The sequence below is a fragment of the Aethalodelphis obliquidens genome, unplaced genomic scaffold (assembly GCF_003676395.1).
Source record: "Aethalodelphis obliquidens isolate GAN/ISIS:26980383/991018 unplaced genomic scaffold, ASM367639v1 scaffold7, whole genome shotgun sequence".
Lineage (NCBI taxonomy): Eukaryota > Metazoa > Chordata > Mammalia > Artiodactyla > Delphinidae > Aethalodelphis > Aethalodelphis obliquidens.
In genome coordinates, this window is record NW_020837951.1 from 4725258 (window position 1) to 4739742 (window position 14485).

Here is a 14485-nt window from a genome sequence, read left to right on the forward strand (position 1 = left end):
CACCCTGGGCTCCCTGAGTGCAGTGGCTCTCGTAACTGGGTGTGCTTCTTTTTTGGCTGCATTGGGTCTTCCTTGCTGCACATGGGTTTTCTCTAGTTGCAGTGGGTGGGGGCTACTCTTCATTGTGGCACGTGCGCTTCTCATTTTGGTGGTGGTGGCTTCTCTTGTTGTGGAGCACGGGCTCTAGGCACGCGGGCTCAGTAGTTGTGGCTTGTGGGCTCTAGGCGTGCGGGCTTCGGTAGCTGTGGCATGCGGGCTCAGTAGTTGTGGCTCGTGGGCTCTAGGCGCATGGGCTTCAGTAGTTGCGGCGCACGGGCTTAGTTGCTCCGTGGCATGTGGGATCATCCCGGACCAGGGCTCGAACCTGTGTCCCCTGCATTGGCAGGCAGACTCTTAGCCACTGCGCCACCAGTGAAGTCCCTGGGCGTGCTTCTTGAGGGAGCCTGTGAGATTATGAGACGTGGGCTCCTGTGGGGCGGGAAGCTTTTAAGCCAGGGTGGATCCCCTCCCCACTGGATGTGGCACTTCTCAGCTGTGCTGGGCTCCTCGAGGACCCTGACAGAGGGGACTTGTCCAGTGCTGCCCTCTGGCAACCTTTGGTTCCCGTCCTTTATTCGTCTGAGTAGAACGTTGCCAGGAGTGGAAGAGAAGTCCAGGGACCTCAACGTCTAGTTGAGCCCCAGAGCCTGGGGGTACTGTAGCCTGGCACACAGTGGGTGCTCAGTGCATGTCAGCTCTTAGTAAAGACCCTCACAAGCCTCTCAGTGGCTTCCATCTGAGACTGCCTGGGTACCATTGTCGGCACTTACTCTGGGTGGACAGCACAGATGGCATTCACTCTAGCACTGTTCGGCAGGATTCCAGGCTGCTGGGCACATTCATGAGAAGGTATCACTGGCTTGGGGGAGGGGAAGAGAGAGGACGATCTATGGAAGCAAGATCAAGGCTTTTCTCTGACAGTTTTAAGGCCAGGAAACTCTGTTAGATGGAATGGTGCCTCCATTTGGGAATTGTCGCCTCGAGATTGTCACAATAAGGTCTCTGGTCCCATGAGGATCATTAACACATCTCCGTGAATCTGCGATGATAGGCAGTCGCCGTGTTTTTTGATACTCTGGCACCAACACATGTAAGACATTTTAGTGATATAGTAACACTTCTCAGGAAACAAAGAAAAATAAAATACATTAGCAGGGTTGATTATAAAACAACATATCCTGATTTTAAAAGTTAAACTGTGAAGAAGTATACATTTTAGAATCAAGGAAATACAACAGGAAGCATTGCTTCATTCTTTCAGCTGCTTTCTTGAGCAGCTGCTGTCTTTAGTTCGTGAAGGTAGATGCTGGGGACACAGTGATAAATGAGCCAGGCTGCTCTCACGGAGCTCACTGTGCCTGTCCAGGTCTCCCCTCTAGGCGAGGTCTAGCCTTTGATTGAAGAGTCAGACTCTAGAGTTTTGCTTATAAATGTAGCTCTCATCTAGCCTCACAGTTAGGTGTCTGGACACCAGAGGAAAATTACTTTGAGGATCACTGGGCACATGCAGACATGACAGATGGGGTAATGATCACACATCTCGGCTTACACCTGCTGTCCTGGCATAATTATTAATAGCGCCGTCCCTGTCACTCTCAAAAGTGTCCTGATTTGGATGGGAAAACACTGAGGGAGGAATCATTTACAGCTACTGAGTTCCACACATTTGTGTTGGAGAGGGTCTTGCTTTTGCAGTGAGAGAACTATTTCAGAAATATGGCCTATTCCAAGGCGGGGCCAGTCCCATGGAGTCCACGGGAGGGCCAGCTGAACTCGGTTTTTGTGCCCTTCTCCCTGTGGGCATCTGCCACTTCGTATGTTCCAATCACTCAACTCATGGAAGCATCAAAATCTGGGACAGTTTGGTTTATAAAAACAATAAACGTGTACATAAAACAACCAGAGCATGTTTTCCTTATGAGAAAAATTAGATTAACCAGATCTTAAATTCATATTCTTTGGAATGGATGGAAAGGATCTTAGTGTTCGTGTCAAGAGAATTGGAAAAATAATTACATAATTATATACTAATTATATATACAAATGTGTAGTATATAACATATATAATATATATTATTACTTATATATAATAATATATATAAACATATATAATTATATAATAATTATATAGGAACAGTAATCTGGGTTAAGTTAGAGATTTTCTTTTCCCTCTTGCTATAGAAAGGAGGGTAGGGATTGAATTTTTGTAAGAAGTTTTTATTTTTATTCAAGTGATATAGTTGATATTTAAAGAAAACAGCCAGAAGGGTAGGAAGCTTTGTGTTTATAACAGATTGGCAGCTTGCAGCCTGTTATATTAGCAGGTATTGATGACAGGATTGTCTGGGTCAGGTGGTCCCTGTCCTGCGGACCTGCTGGGTGTCCCAGAATGCCGCCTGCCTTCTCCAGTAGGTCTCAGACTTTAGCACCTGGAGGCTGCTGTGCTCCAACCCCCGGTTTCTACTCCAGTAGGTCTGGAGTTGGGCTGAGAATTGGCATTTCTAACAAGTTCCCAGATGATGTCGATGTTCCTGGTGGGGTAGGTGTTTGGGGGTGGGGGCACCCTTTGGAATCACTGCTTAAAGTTAAGTATGGAGAGGAACAGAAAAGCTCCTAGGGATTCGACCTGAAAAGTTGCCCTTGGAGGGGGAGGAGGGATATAAAAAACAACTTACATGCATTGATGCCAGGAGCTGTGCTGAATATATTTAATGCCTTCAACAGCGCTGCAGGGAGGTGATAGTGGCTTCATTTTACAGATGAGAAAACTGAGGTTTATATGACTTGCCCAGTTGGCATGTGGAAGAGCTGGGTTGAACCATTGCCTGGTACTGAAACAAACCCTTTTTTAAATGGATAAGTGACAAAGACACCACAGATTGAAGAAGATTCTAATAATACAAGCACAGGTGAACAGCAAGAGAATGACGATGTTCACAGTTCTTCTACTTCCAGTACCTGCTTTTGTCAGCAGCTTTGTGAGGTAAAAAACAGCAATCTAATTAGCTCTGACAAGAAAATGGCCAGGAGATTGGCAGCTGGGAAGAAAACTCTTTGATGAATACCACACTAAATGTATATTTTTCCTTGGGATATTAGCTAATTCATTGGTTTGATATATTAGTCGTCATGATTAGCAAGACAATTTAAAACTAAGTATCTAGGACTCAAGAACCAAACTCTAAAATTTAAATTATGTTTAAAGTCAGTACTTTAAAAACATTGTGGTAGGGCTTCCCTGGTGGCGCAGTGGTTGAGAGTCCACCTGCCGATGCAGGGGACACGGGTTCGTGCCCTGGTCCGGGAAGATCCCACATGCCGCGGAGCGGCTGGGCCCGTGAGCCATGGCCGCTGAGGCTGCGCGTCCGGAGCCTGTGCTCCGCCACGAGAGAGGCCACAACAGTGAGAGGCCTGCGTACCGCAAAAAAACAAAAACAAAAACATTGTGGTAAATGTTTACAAGCTTCTTCTGAATTGTCTTAATGTGTAAGTGTTCTGGTAGCACGTAGACACATCCATCTCAGCCCTCCTTTTCTGTATCCTCTGCTCTTCCAGACTCTCAATTTTGGAATATCCTAGGGCTGAGTCCTCCAGTCTCTTCCTACGCAATCTAGTCCCATGTCTAAATGCCATCTAAATACTGGTCATTCCCAAGTGTATGTGTCCAGACCCCATCTCTTCCCTGAACTGCAGACTGCCCACTTAACATCGCCACTCGGATGTCTTGTAAGCGTCAGACTTGATGTGCCTGAACCAGGGCTATTGGTTCACCGCCTTACCTCCTGCCCAACTGGCTCCTCCCTGGGTGCGCATGACGGTAAATAATGCCATTTTTGACCTAGTTGTTCAGGCTCAGAAATCTTGGAGTCCTCCCGACTCCTCGCTCATAGCCCGTATCTGATCCATCAGCAGATCCTCTTGGGCTTACTTCAGATATATCCGCCTCTGGTCCCTCTTGCCAGCTCCTCTGCTGACTGAGGCTCCAGGCCACCGCCGTCTCTCCCTGTACCGCCGTGGTGCCCGCCTAACTGGCCTCTTGGTTCCCACTTCACCTCACAGCTGTCTAGTCTTCCTTCCTTCATTCAACAGCCAGAGCGTAAATTAGATCAGATCAGGCCTGATCAGGATTGTCCCGTGGCTTCCCTTTACACTGTGAATAAAATCCAAAGTCCTTAGCACAGCCTGCGTGGGGCACCCTGTACTCTGGCGCCTGGCTCGCTCGTGCCACTGTCCCTTGCTGCTCTGTCCCAGACGCTCGGGTTTTTGAGCTTTTCCTTCGAGTGTTCTTGGAAGATACCAAGCATACTCCTGCCTCAGAACCTGCACTTGCTCTTCGCTCTGCCTCTTCACCCCCCCACCCCCTGGGCATTGGGGTTAATGGCTGCCGAGAGCCTGTGGTCAGAAGCCGCTTGCTGGTTATGTGACCTTGGGCAAGTCCCTCACGCCTCTTCCTCTTAAAAATCTTCCTCATGGAGAAAATGGAGCCAATGGTGGGGTCCTTATGAGTTCACGCACAGGAAGCACTTAGGTCCTGACTCTCGGGAAACGTGAGCTGCCCTTCGGGGTGCATTTGCTCCCTAACTCCTTTCGGCTCTCTGTTCGTGTGTCACCCCGAGCAGCCTCCTCTAGCCACGGGGGTCCAAAGTAGTACTCCCATCACATTACCCCCTCACTGTCCCCTAACCCTGCCTTTGCTTTTTTTTTTTTTTTAATATAGCACTTATTTGCTTCTTTTTTATGATCTCTCTCATTAGGAGGTAAGCTCCTTGTCAGCTGCTGTTTCACCAGAGCTCAGAAGGCACACAGCTGAAGCTCGCAAATTCTTGTTGAATGAGTGGATAAAAGCACACGTTGGGTGTGGGCTCAGCTTCGTAGTGGAGAAGGTTGTGCATCTTTAAAAGCCTGGAGAGCGTTAACCAGAGGGCACTGCTGCGACTCCCACGCCGGCCCCGCCCCACGTAGAGGCCTCTTAGTCAAGGTGGAGGACCGCCTCTGCAAGTAGGGTGCTGTAAAGGGCAGGAGGCCACAGACCCTGGGGGCGTAGTGGGCTAGCGGAAGGTGGTGGGAGCCTTTCCCCAATGAGGGCGTTGCCTCTTCTGACCCTGTCATGTTCCAGGCAAAGCAGAGAATGTGCGTCCCCCTTGATGGTTGCCCATTGAGAGTCTGTTGGGTGTTGACTCTTAGGTTTCATCTGCTTTGCTGGGGAGGAAGGAGGTGGGATTCAGTGCAGGCAGGAGCAGGTTCACACAGGGTACTGAGTCTTTAGCCAAAGTAAAGGCCCCTGAGTGGGGATGTGGGAGATGGAGGGAGGAAACATAGTTCAGGGGCTGGATTCCCAAAGGCCTCAAATGGCCATCTGGGCACTTGACTTCCTCCTTGGGGTATTCCAGGAAGCATCAAGAGCTTAAGAAATGTTCTCCACACATATTTAGACTTTTCCCCGAGTGTTCAAAATAGTACGAAATAAGTGGCAGAGGAGAAAATTACTATTTTTGTTCACTTAAAAAAAATAGTTCCTGTCTCTCAATTCCAGGTGGAATTAATAAAATTGAGGGTGTGGGCTTTCTTCCTTTCATATCCTGCAGGCTAGTTCCTGGCCCAGTCCTGACTTTATGTATGTATGTATGTATGTATAGCTGCGTTGGGTCTTCATCGCTGCACGCGGGCTTTCTCTAGTTGCGGCGAGCGGGGGCTACTCTTCGTTGTGGTGTGCGGGCTTCTCATTGCGGTGGCTTCTCTTGTTGCAGAGCACGGGCTCTAGGCGCGTGGGCTTCAGTAGTTGCGGCACGTGAGCTTCAATAGTTGCGGCTCGCGGGCTCCAGAGCACAGGCTTAGTAGTTGTGGTGCACGGGCTTAGTTGCTCTGTGGCATGTGGAATCCTCCCGGACCAGGGCTCGAACCTGTGTCCCCTGCATTGGCAGGTAGATTCGTAACCACTGCGCCACCAGGGAAGTCCCCAGTCCTGACTTTAGAAAGAACAACAAATAAGCAGCTTCTTCTTTAAAAGTCTGGATGCTGATTTAGCAGCGAGGACTCTGCCTTAATTGCCCTTCCTTTAGTGAACCAGCATCGTCTGCCAGGGTCCCTGAAAAACCCAGAAGCTTTCTCATGGGGGTGCCTTGGAATTGGAGGTTCTGCCCCCTGTATTTTGCAGGTTAGGTCACACCCCAAGAAAGATGGACTGGCAGACTTCACAGTTCATTCTGTAGAGTGTCAGTTCTGGGCCTGCCTGGAGAGAAACAAAGTAGCCTTGTGTGGGATACAGTATCAATATTCAGTGAGGATTAGTACTTTGTTGTTGTTGACACACCCCTGCCAGAAGTAAGGCAGCCCGCGAGCTGTGGAAAAACACCAGACTGGGATCCAGTGAATAGGGTTCTCTGGCTGTCTGTGAAACCGTGGGGAAATGTCTTTCCCTCAGAATGAGGAACCTCAGTTTCCTTGTTTTGGAACGAGAGGGTTGGACTAGCTCTGTGGATCTTAACCTTTTGGAACTCTTTGAGACTGTAATGAAAGCCATGGACTTCTCTTCCCAGAAAAATGAACACACGTGATTTGGTCAACACTTTAGGCGCCCCCTGAAGCCCATGAGATGAAACCCTGGACCTCTAAGGCTCTGCTGCCTCTGACCCGCATCCACCTCCCCCGTTCTCATACCTCCAGCTGCACAGGGCCTTTGCACATGCTGCTCCTGCCCAGAATGCTTTTCACCCATTTGCTTGGTCAGCTCCTGCTCATCCTTTGAGTCTCACCCTTCCCTGACCTCCCAGATTAGATAAGGTTGCCCTGCTAGACATGTTCCCCTCCCGGAACTTCTCAGCACTGATTACAGTGGTAACTAAGTGATTCTTTGCTCATGTTGTTTGATTCTCCCTAAACTCCACGTCGGCATTTGTCGGATGAATCTGAGGCCACTCAGGCCATGGCATTCTGAGACTGATCTGTGAGTGTGCAAGAGTGTCGTAAGAGAACCCCGGTCTGTGTTTCCTGTGATGCAGTACTCGAGATGTGCCTTCGCCTTCAGTGATTTCCGCAGCGCTGGGCAGGAATGTCACTTCAAAGCAGGGACTAGGGCACCCAGAAGACTGGCTCCCAGACTTTTTGCCTCAGTGCTCTGCTGGCCTGACCTCCAGGCTGGTCATTGCCCTTTGTTTATACTCTGGACTGAGCTGGAACTCCCACTTTGGAACATTCCCACAGTGCTTGGTGCTTCCTTGTATTGTTGTATTTTTCTCTGGAGGGGAAGTGACCAACATCAGACTTTCCTCCCAGCACACAAATTCCATGCACAAAGCTTCATGTCAGCTACTGGGCACCGGCTCCAGAGCCCAGCTTCCATCTCCTGCTGGCACACCTGGGGGCGGGGTGGGGAGGAGGTGGTGAAGGTGCACACTACGGCGATCACTGGCCTTCCCCTTCTGAGCAGTGAGCAGTGCCTTGCAGGACTCCCTGACGCAGGTTTCTTCTGAATCCAGTTGCATCTTGCATTGAGGACAGGACTCTGTAAAATGTTTCAAACTTCAGTAACCACAGTGTTACCTCCTTGGTTTATGTCGCTTGCATTCCGTAATCAAAAAAGTATTCTGATGATACAAGTGTTTGGAAGTGAAATATTATTTTATTTGCGCTAAGGGAATGAGTTATTTATCAGAATGTTGCAATGGATCTTACTGGGATATTTAAAAAAACAAAAAAATCTCTGTGATGGTAAATAATTTTTCTTTAATGTATTGTCTCTAAAGCTGGATGTTCATAGATAATGAAATTAAAAAGAAAAAACCCAGCAATGGTAACTATTCTTTAAGTGTGCCAAGCACCTTTAAAACATCTTATTTAAGCTTTAGACTGCCTATGAAGTAGGCAGCATATTAGTACATACTTTACAGAGGTGAAAAAAATCAGGTCCAGGAGGTGAAGTACCTGTCGCCCTGATGGAAAGTGCCCACATAAAGATTCAAACTGGCTCAGCTCTCCTCCAGAGCCAGCACTTTCCACTCCTCCACCGCCTTGTCCCTCTGGTCAGGAGGAAGAGGTAGGAGGTTTCCCGGCCAAGAATTAAAACTCTTGGGCTGGATCTGGCTCTCTCACTGAGTGTGTAGCCTTGACCCCCGCCCTGCCCTGCCCCAGGCTCTTAGGAGGAGATGATTTTGTCAGTCTGTGTCCTTAGGCCCTACCCTTCTGTGAGTCCGTGATTTGGGGCTTGCAGTAGTAATACCTCAGGAGTAACTTGGTAACACGCGGTCTGACTGAAAGCAGTCCACGTACCCACAGCACCCTCGGAGGATTTGCGCAGGACGTGGAGACACGTGATGCTGGCCATGCGGTGAGCTTTCCACTTCTGGTGGTCTTCCACTTTTGATTCGTCTCGTCTGTTTGAGTCCCACGTTGTCTCCCTAAGGTGTGGACTGGATGGGCCACTTGCCCATCTTGGGTGGTGAGCATATTCACCCTTGGGGACAGCTCTGGAAGACGCTTTTTCTGAGATGAGAACTAGGGAGGAATTCTTAAAAATAGGTGATTCGATTTATCTTCCCCAACCCCCAGCCCCCGTCCAGTTCACACAGAATCATTTTGGGAGGCCGTGGTTACCCTAGAAGCAGTTTAACCACGGGGTCCTCACTTCAGAGCTGCTCTCAAGGAAATTTCTAGTTTGTTTGGAAGGTTCATCAGAAAATTAGCTGTTAGAATGTGGCAGCCCCTAGCTGAGAAATGGCAGCATCGGCCTTGAGCCCAGGTTTCCCTGGTGACCTGTCGTTCTGTGTGCGTGCAGGCACATGGGGAACTGACCCAAACCCAGTTCCTGACTTCAAAGGCTTTACAGACTAGTGGGGATAAAAAAGATACGGATGAAACTCCAGGTTGGGGACTTTGCCTGAGCTGAGGGGTGGGGAAGGTGGATGAAACAGCACTCGGCCGGGCCCACACCTCTGGCGCTTGCAGGAAGGAGAGTTCATTTATGGATTAGAAACTCCGATTGGGCTTCCCTGGTGGTGCAGTGGTTAAGAATCCGCCTGCCAATGCAGGGAACACGGGTTCGATCCCTGGTCCGGGAAGATCCCACATGCCGCGGAGCAACTAAGCCCGTGCATCACAACTACTGAGTCTGCGCGCTAGAGCCCGCGAGCCACAACTACTGAAGCCCTTGTGCCTAGACCCCATGCTCTGCAACAAAAGAAGCCACCGCTATGAGAAGCCCGCGCACCACAACGAAGAGTAGCCCCCACTCGCCGCAACTAGAGAAAGCCCACGCACAGCAACGAAGACCCAACGCAGCCAAAAATAAAATAAAAATAAATAAATTTATTAAAAAAAAAAAAGAAACTCCGGTAAACCCTTGGAGGGGGGGTTTGGGGGGGGGGGGGGGCGCGGGGAGCCTTCATTTGTTTATTCCTTCATCTGTCTGCCCATTTGTTCAGTAGTTATTAAGCACCTACCGTGCGTGGGTATTCTGCTGGTGCTGGGCGGCATCGTGTGCAGAGCATTCGACAAGTTAAAACTTTCTTTAGGTGAAAAGAGACATTAAGATGCAGGTTCAGAAGTAGAGCCTTTTTGATCTATTATGCTTTTGTCGATATTTTGAACTAAATGTCTTCTGGAAGAAATGAGGTCAGATATAATATCTGGCATTGCAGACTTCCCTAAGGAAAATTGTTACGGTTTTTGGCAGGAAACGGAAGTCTCTTCAGAGTGTACCGAAAGGGTGGGGTGTTTGCTGATGGAGTTGGGGTGGGTGCTGAACTTGAATTGGATCTTTTACCAGCTCTTAGGTTTCAGCGGCCCCCTCTGGCACGGTTGGGGTGCGAGCCTTTGCTCTTTTGCAGTTTGTGGTTGCAGTTTGATTGGAAGGTGAGTTCATCGTACGGTGTGAGGGAAGCGGGGTTGGCCGTGGCCTTCACTGAAGCATTTGCTCTCTTTCCTGCCTGTCATTGGAGGAGTGAAACGGACCCGTGCTGTTTGCTTTAAGAAGTTTGGAATCTCAGGCTGTGATTTTGTAAAAATGATTTCTGTGTTGGTAGATCAAATAGGAAACCTTAAGATCTTGTAGAGATTTGGATTTGGCTTCATTCATTTTGCATACATTGGCAGGATTATTTGTTTCCCTCAGAATGGGCAGTGGCTGGTGCAGCACGCTGGCCGTGGCCCTGGGAGTGGTAACAGAGCACACTGAACAGTTGGAGCACTAGTGCATTTAGTGCCTCTCGAACTCCATTTCTTTGGTTCTGTGGGTCTTTTGTGGAATACTGTCTTTAAATTTTACTCTGGCTCCCACCTTGTACCCTCCAACCCCAATAGAACGAAATTCGCTGTGATTATGTGCCTTTGGCTAAATTGTCTGAAGCCAGATATCGGCCATCTGAGCTAATACAGTTTCACAGTCAAAGAGTATTACGGTGTTGGTCATAACGATTTACCAAGGGATTCCTAAGTGTCCCTTTTATTTGATCCTCATTATGTTGCAGGAAGGGGGACCCCTTCCAGGGCCCGAGACTGAGCTCTTGTCTAACACTCGGAAATGAACTGTCCGAGGAGACACATGTGCTGACAAAGCAGGAGACTTTATTGGGAAGGGGCGCCCGGGCGGAGAGCAGCAGGGAAGGGAGCCCAGGAGGACTGCTCTGCTACGTGGCTCGCAGTCTCGGGGTTTATGGTGATGGGGTGAGTTTCCGGGTTGTCTCTGACCAATCATTCTGACTGAGGGTCCTTTCTGGTGGCACGTGCAACCACTCAGCCAAGATGGATTCCAGCGAGGAGGATTCTGGGAGGTTGGTAGGACATGTGGACTGGCGTCTCTTCTCTCTCCTTTTGACCTTTCCCCTATTCTTCTGGTTGGTGGTAGCTTGTTAGTTCCCTGTTCCTTACCAGGATCTCCTGTGGTAAAATAACTTATGCACATTGTTACTGTCTTTGCCTGGCCAGGGCCGGGCAGTTTCAGTCAGTGTTTTCCCCTAACCATTACAGCCGGGGAGGTGGGACTACTGGCATTATGCCCAATTAACAGATGAGAAAACTGAGAAAACTATGCTCTGTTGGCAGAGGCAGAATTTGAACCCAGGTGGTTGGTCCTGCAGCCAGTCTCACCCACTGCATGTGCTCCAGGGATTCTTTAAGAGCTTTTCTACCCTCAAACTCTGGTATCTAAATCAATGAAATCTTTCCACGTGCCTTGCCATTTTCTTTGTTTTTACCAAAAAGCATATGATTTCATGCCCTTCTTTCTTCCAGGAAACCTGTTGTTCAGAATTTAGGTGGTGCCACATTTTCTCCAGAAAAATTAATTCCAAAATAGAGTGTAAGATTGGAGCTTGAGGTTACAAACTCCTAGCTGCTTGTCCTCTGAGGTCTTTTCTTCTTTGGAAACTAAAGTGCAGTTTGCATTTTGATGTTTGTTTGTTTTTCCCTTGGAAACACAGGATTAATGAAGTCAGCTTGTTTTCTCTCTGATGGAACTTGTCACCTGATGCACACTGGTCTGAGGGCCAGAATCCTTAAATAGAAGGTGTGATGTTAGGGTCTCTGTGAAAATGTTTCTTGGGCTTCCCTGGTGGCGCAGTGGTTGAGAGTCCGCCTGCCGATGCAGGGGACACGGGTTTGTGCCCCGGTCCGGGAGGATCCCACATGCCACCGAGCGGCTGGGCCCGTGAGCCATGGCCGCTGAGCCTGCATGTCCGGAGCCTGTGCTCCGCAGCGGGAGAGGCCACAACAGTGAGAGGCCCGCGTACCGCCAAAAAAAAAAAAAAAAAAAAGTTTCTTGTGGCACCCCCCCCAAATTGGTCTATTTTTAACTTTCAGTTTTTTGATCATCTCATTTCCCACTCCTCCCCCAAAGAAAAGCAGTGTCCAAAGTGTTTGGAAATTAATCTGAGGCTGCTGTGCCAATGAGTAACAGACTGTCAAAGGAGGGCGGAGGAAGAGCTTCCTAGTATAGACGTACCGAGACCCACCGCGATAACAAGCCTTTTATTCTGATTTCCTTCCTGGGAGTGAAGGGAGTTTGAAAGGCAGAGGCAAGGACCTTCCAGAGTAGAGTTCAGGTTTTTCTTGTGAGGATTTACCAGGGCTCACCGCTGGGTGATTGGGATGTCTGAGAGATGAATCCCCTTCCAGCTAGTGACTTGGTCCGTATTCGCTGTTCAACAAAGACACCTGGGCTTGGAAGGGCCCTGTGATCCTCTGGCTTTAGAATGGGCAATGCTATTGAAAAACAGAAGCCCCTGAAACGAAGCCATCTGTGCCCCTGGAAACAAGGTAAGAAGGCCCTGTGCTTCATCTCCAGGAGGAAGGAAGGAGGCAGCCTTCTGTTGGGAAACTTTGGTTTAAAACCAGACCTGAAACTGCTTGGGGAAATACCTTTCATCAGAAAATGCTTGCAGTTCAGCATATTTTAAAGAAAATTAACAGGCAGTTCTCCTAAGGAATAAAGCGATTTGCATCTCAATGTGATGGCCTGGCTTGGCTGAGAACTTAGTTCAGTTTGAGATTTTTATTTAGTACAGCATACGTCCGTTGGTTGAAAATTTTCAGCTTTAAAAAATATCCCAAGGGGCTTCCCTGGTGGCGCAGTGGTTGAGAGTCCGCCTGCCGATGCAGGGGATGCGGGTTCGTGCCCCCGTCCGGGAGGATCCCACATGCTGCGGAGCGCCTGGGCCCGTGAGCCATGGCCGCTGAGACTGCGCGTCTGGAGCCTGTGCTCCGCAGCGGGAGAGGCCACACAGTGAGAGGCCTGCGTACCGCAAAAAAAAAAAAAAAAAAAAGATATCCCAAGTAAAAATTTTGATATCCAGGAGTTTGAATCTTTTGTGACAGTTTGGTTTAGAGAATGTTATTAATAGCTTTTAAATATATAGCGCCTTTCTTCCAAAGAGTTCAAAGTACCTTCTATTAAAAAAAAAACAAGTCTCATATTTATCAATCCTAGATGTCTGTGACACGGGACAGCAACACCTGTTAAAACCTACTCGGTGTCACTCAGGCTTGTGTTAGCGTCAGCTTTGAGGAGGAGAAAGCCAGAGGGGCCACACGGCAGTATGCAGCCCCAGGGCCTTTGGGTCTTCCAGTGCACTCGGCTGCCCTTTTCACTGTTATTAACCTAGCAGACCAGCAGTTCGCAGACCCGGCAGGCACCAGAATACCAAAGATGGTGCCCACAGGACTTCATCAGGTATTGGCTCTTTTATCTCCACTTGCCAAAAAGGGTGGAGATAGCACCTGACCTGTAGCAAGACAGTTTGAGCGCAAGCGTATGTATGGGTGTGTGTTTATGAACAGAAAAAATAAACTGGAAGAAAATGCATGGGAATGTTAATAATAGTTGTCTTTTGTGGTCAGATTATATATAATTTTTTTTCTTCTTAATAGGGAAAAGTAGGTCGGATGCTAATTTACCGTTCGGTTCCAGCCCCTCTGACTTTCCATCAGTCATTCATTCTTTGTCCAACAAGTTACTTTGAAAAAGGTATTCCTTACTGGTCCTTGATCAAATCCTGGTGTGAACAAAACAGTAATAAAAGACATTTGGGGGACAGTTCAGGAAATTTCAGTATGAACTGCGTGGTAGATGATATTTGGGAACTGTTGTCTATGTTATTACGTGTGATTATGGTAATGAGTCATGTAGGAGAATGTCCTTTTTGGGGTTGTCATGCTGAAGTATTCAGGGCTAAAGGGTTATGCTGGCTATAATTTTACTCTAAAATGGTTCAGGTGACTGAATGAACACATACATACAGATAAGAAAAACAGGATCATTTTAACAACTGTTAGAATCCAGGTTATGCATATATGAGGTTTGTTATATTTTCTTTAATGTACTTTACTCATTTGGGGGAGAAAAACATTAAAAAAAAAAGCAGTTGCTGCTTACATCATAGTACCTTGTCCTTCAGAAGAATGAATCTTAGCAGACATGGGTATTTACTGGTGGGTCAGGATGTAACACTCTTTCAGTGCCATGTGGCCTCGTATCTCCAGCCACCAAGAAGAAAATTGGCATTGATCCAGTAACTCAAATCACTTTTATAACAGGAATTTAATATTTTACTTACTTTTAAGTTGTCTCTGGTTTTCCTTAGAAAACGTGTGAGTTAAAACTTCTTAATACTTCCAGAGGAAGCAACTGGGCTTACAGACAAAAATTAAAGCTTTTGTGTTTTGTGGTGTTGTTTAGTTGTGTTCAGAAATTTAAATGAGAGGAGTTGATAGTAGGGATTTCAGGATCCACAGTGAATTGGGGATAAAAAGAAGAGCAATTAATTGCCCCTGATTTCAAAGTCTTCACAGATCCCATTTACCAGGGCCGTGTCTCTGCCAGTGTAGGGATTTGTTGGTTTGAGCAGGGTAGACCCTGGACCCGCAGTTTGTTCTCCAGTCCAAGGATCCACAATAACAATGGTGTGGAGTTTATTTATTCTTCACAGTTTGTCTGTTTGTCTTTGTCTTTAAAGGTTGT

At 47.9% G+C, this 14485-nt stretch overlaps 1 protein-coding gene across 5 annotated transcripts in view; it reads left to right on the forward strand.

Moving 5' to 3' along the window:
- The window catches only part of RAPGEF1 (Rap guanine nucleotide exchange factor 1), a 233375-nt gene that overhangs the window by 106047 nt on the left and 112843 nt on the right, over positions 1-14485 (forward strand). The window contains exon 1 of one of the 5 annotated variants that reach the window (XM_027104473.1): positions 11748-12285. The exons of the other annotated variants lie outside the window; for them this stretch is intronic. Coding sequence (XP_026960274.1) covers positions 12222-12285 — 64 coding nt within the window. The 5' untranslated portion in view covers positions 11748-12221. Of the gene's footprint in view, positions 1-11747; positions 12286-14485 lie in introns of those variants that run through there. 5 annotated transcript variants of the gene reach the window in all.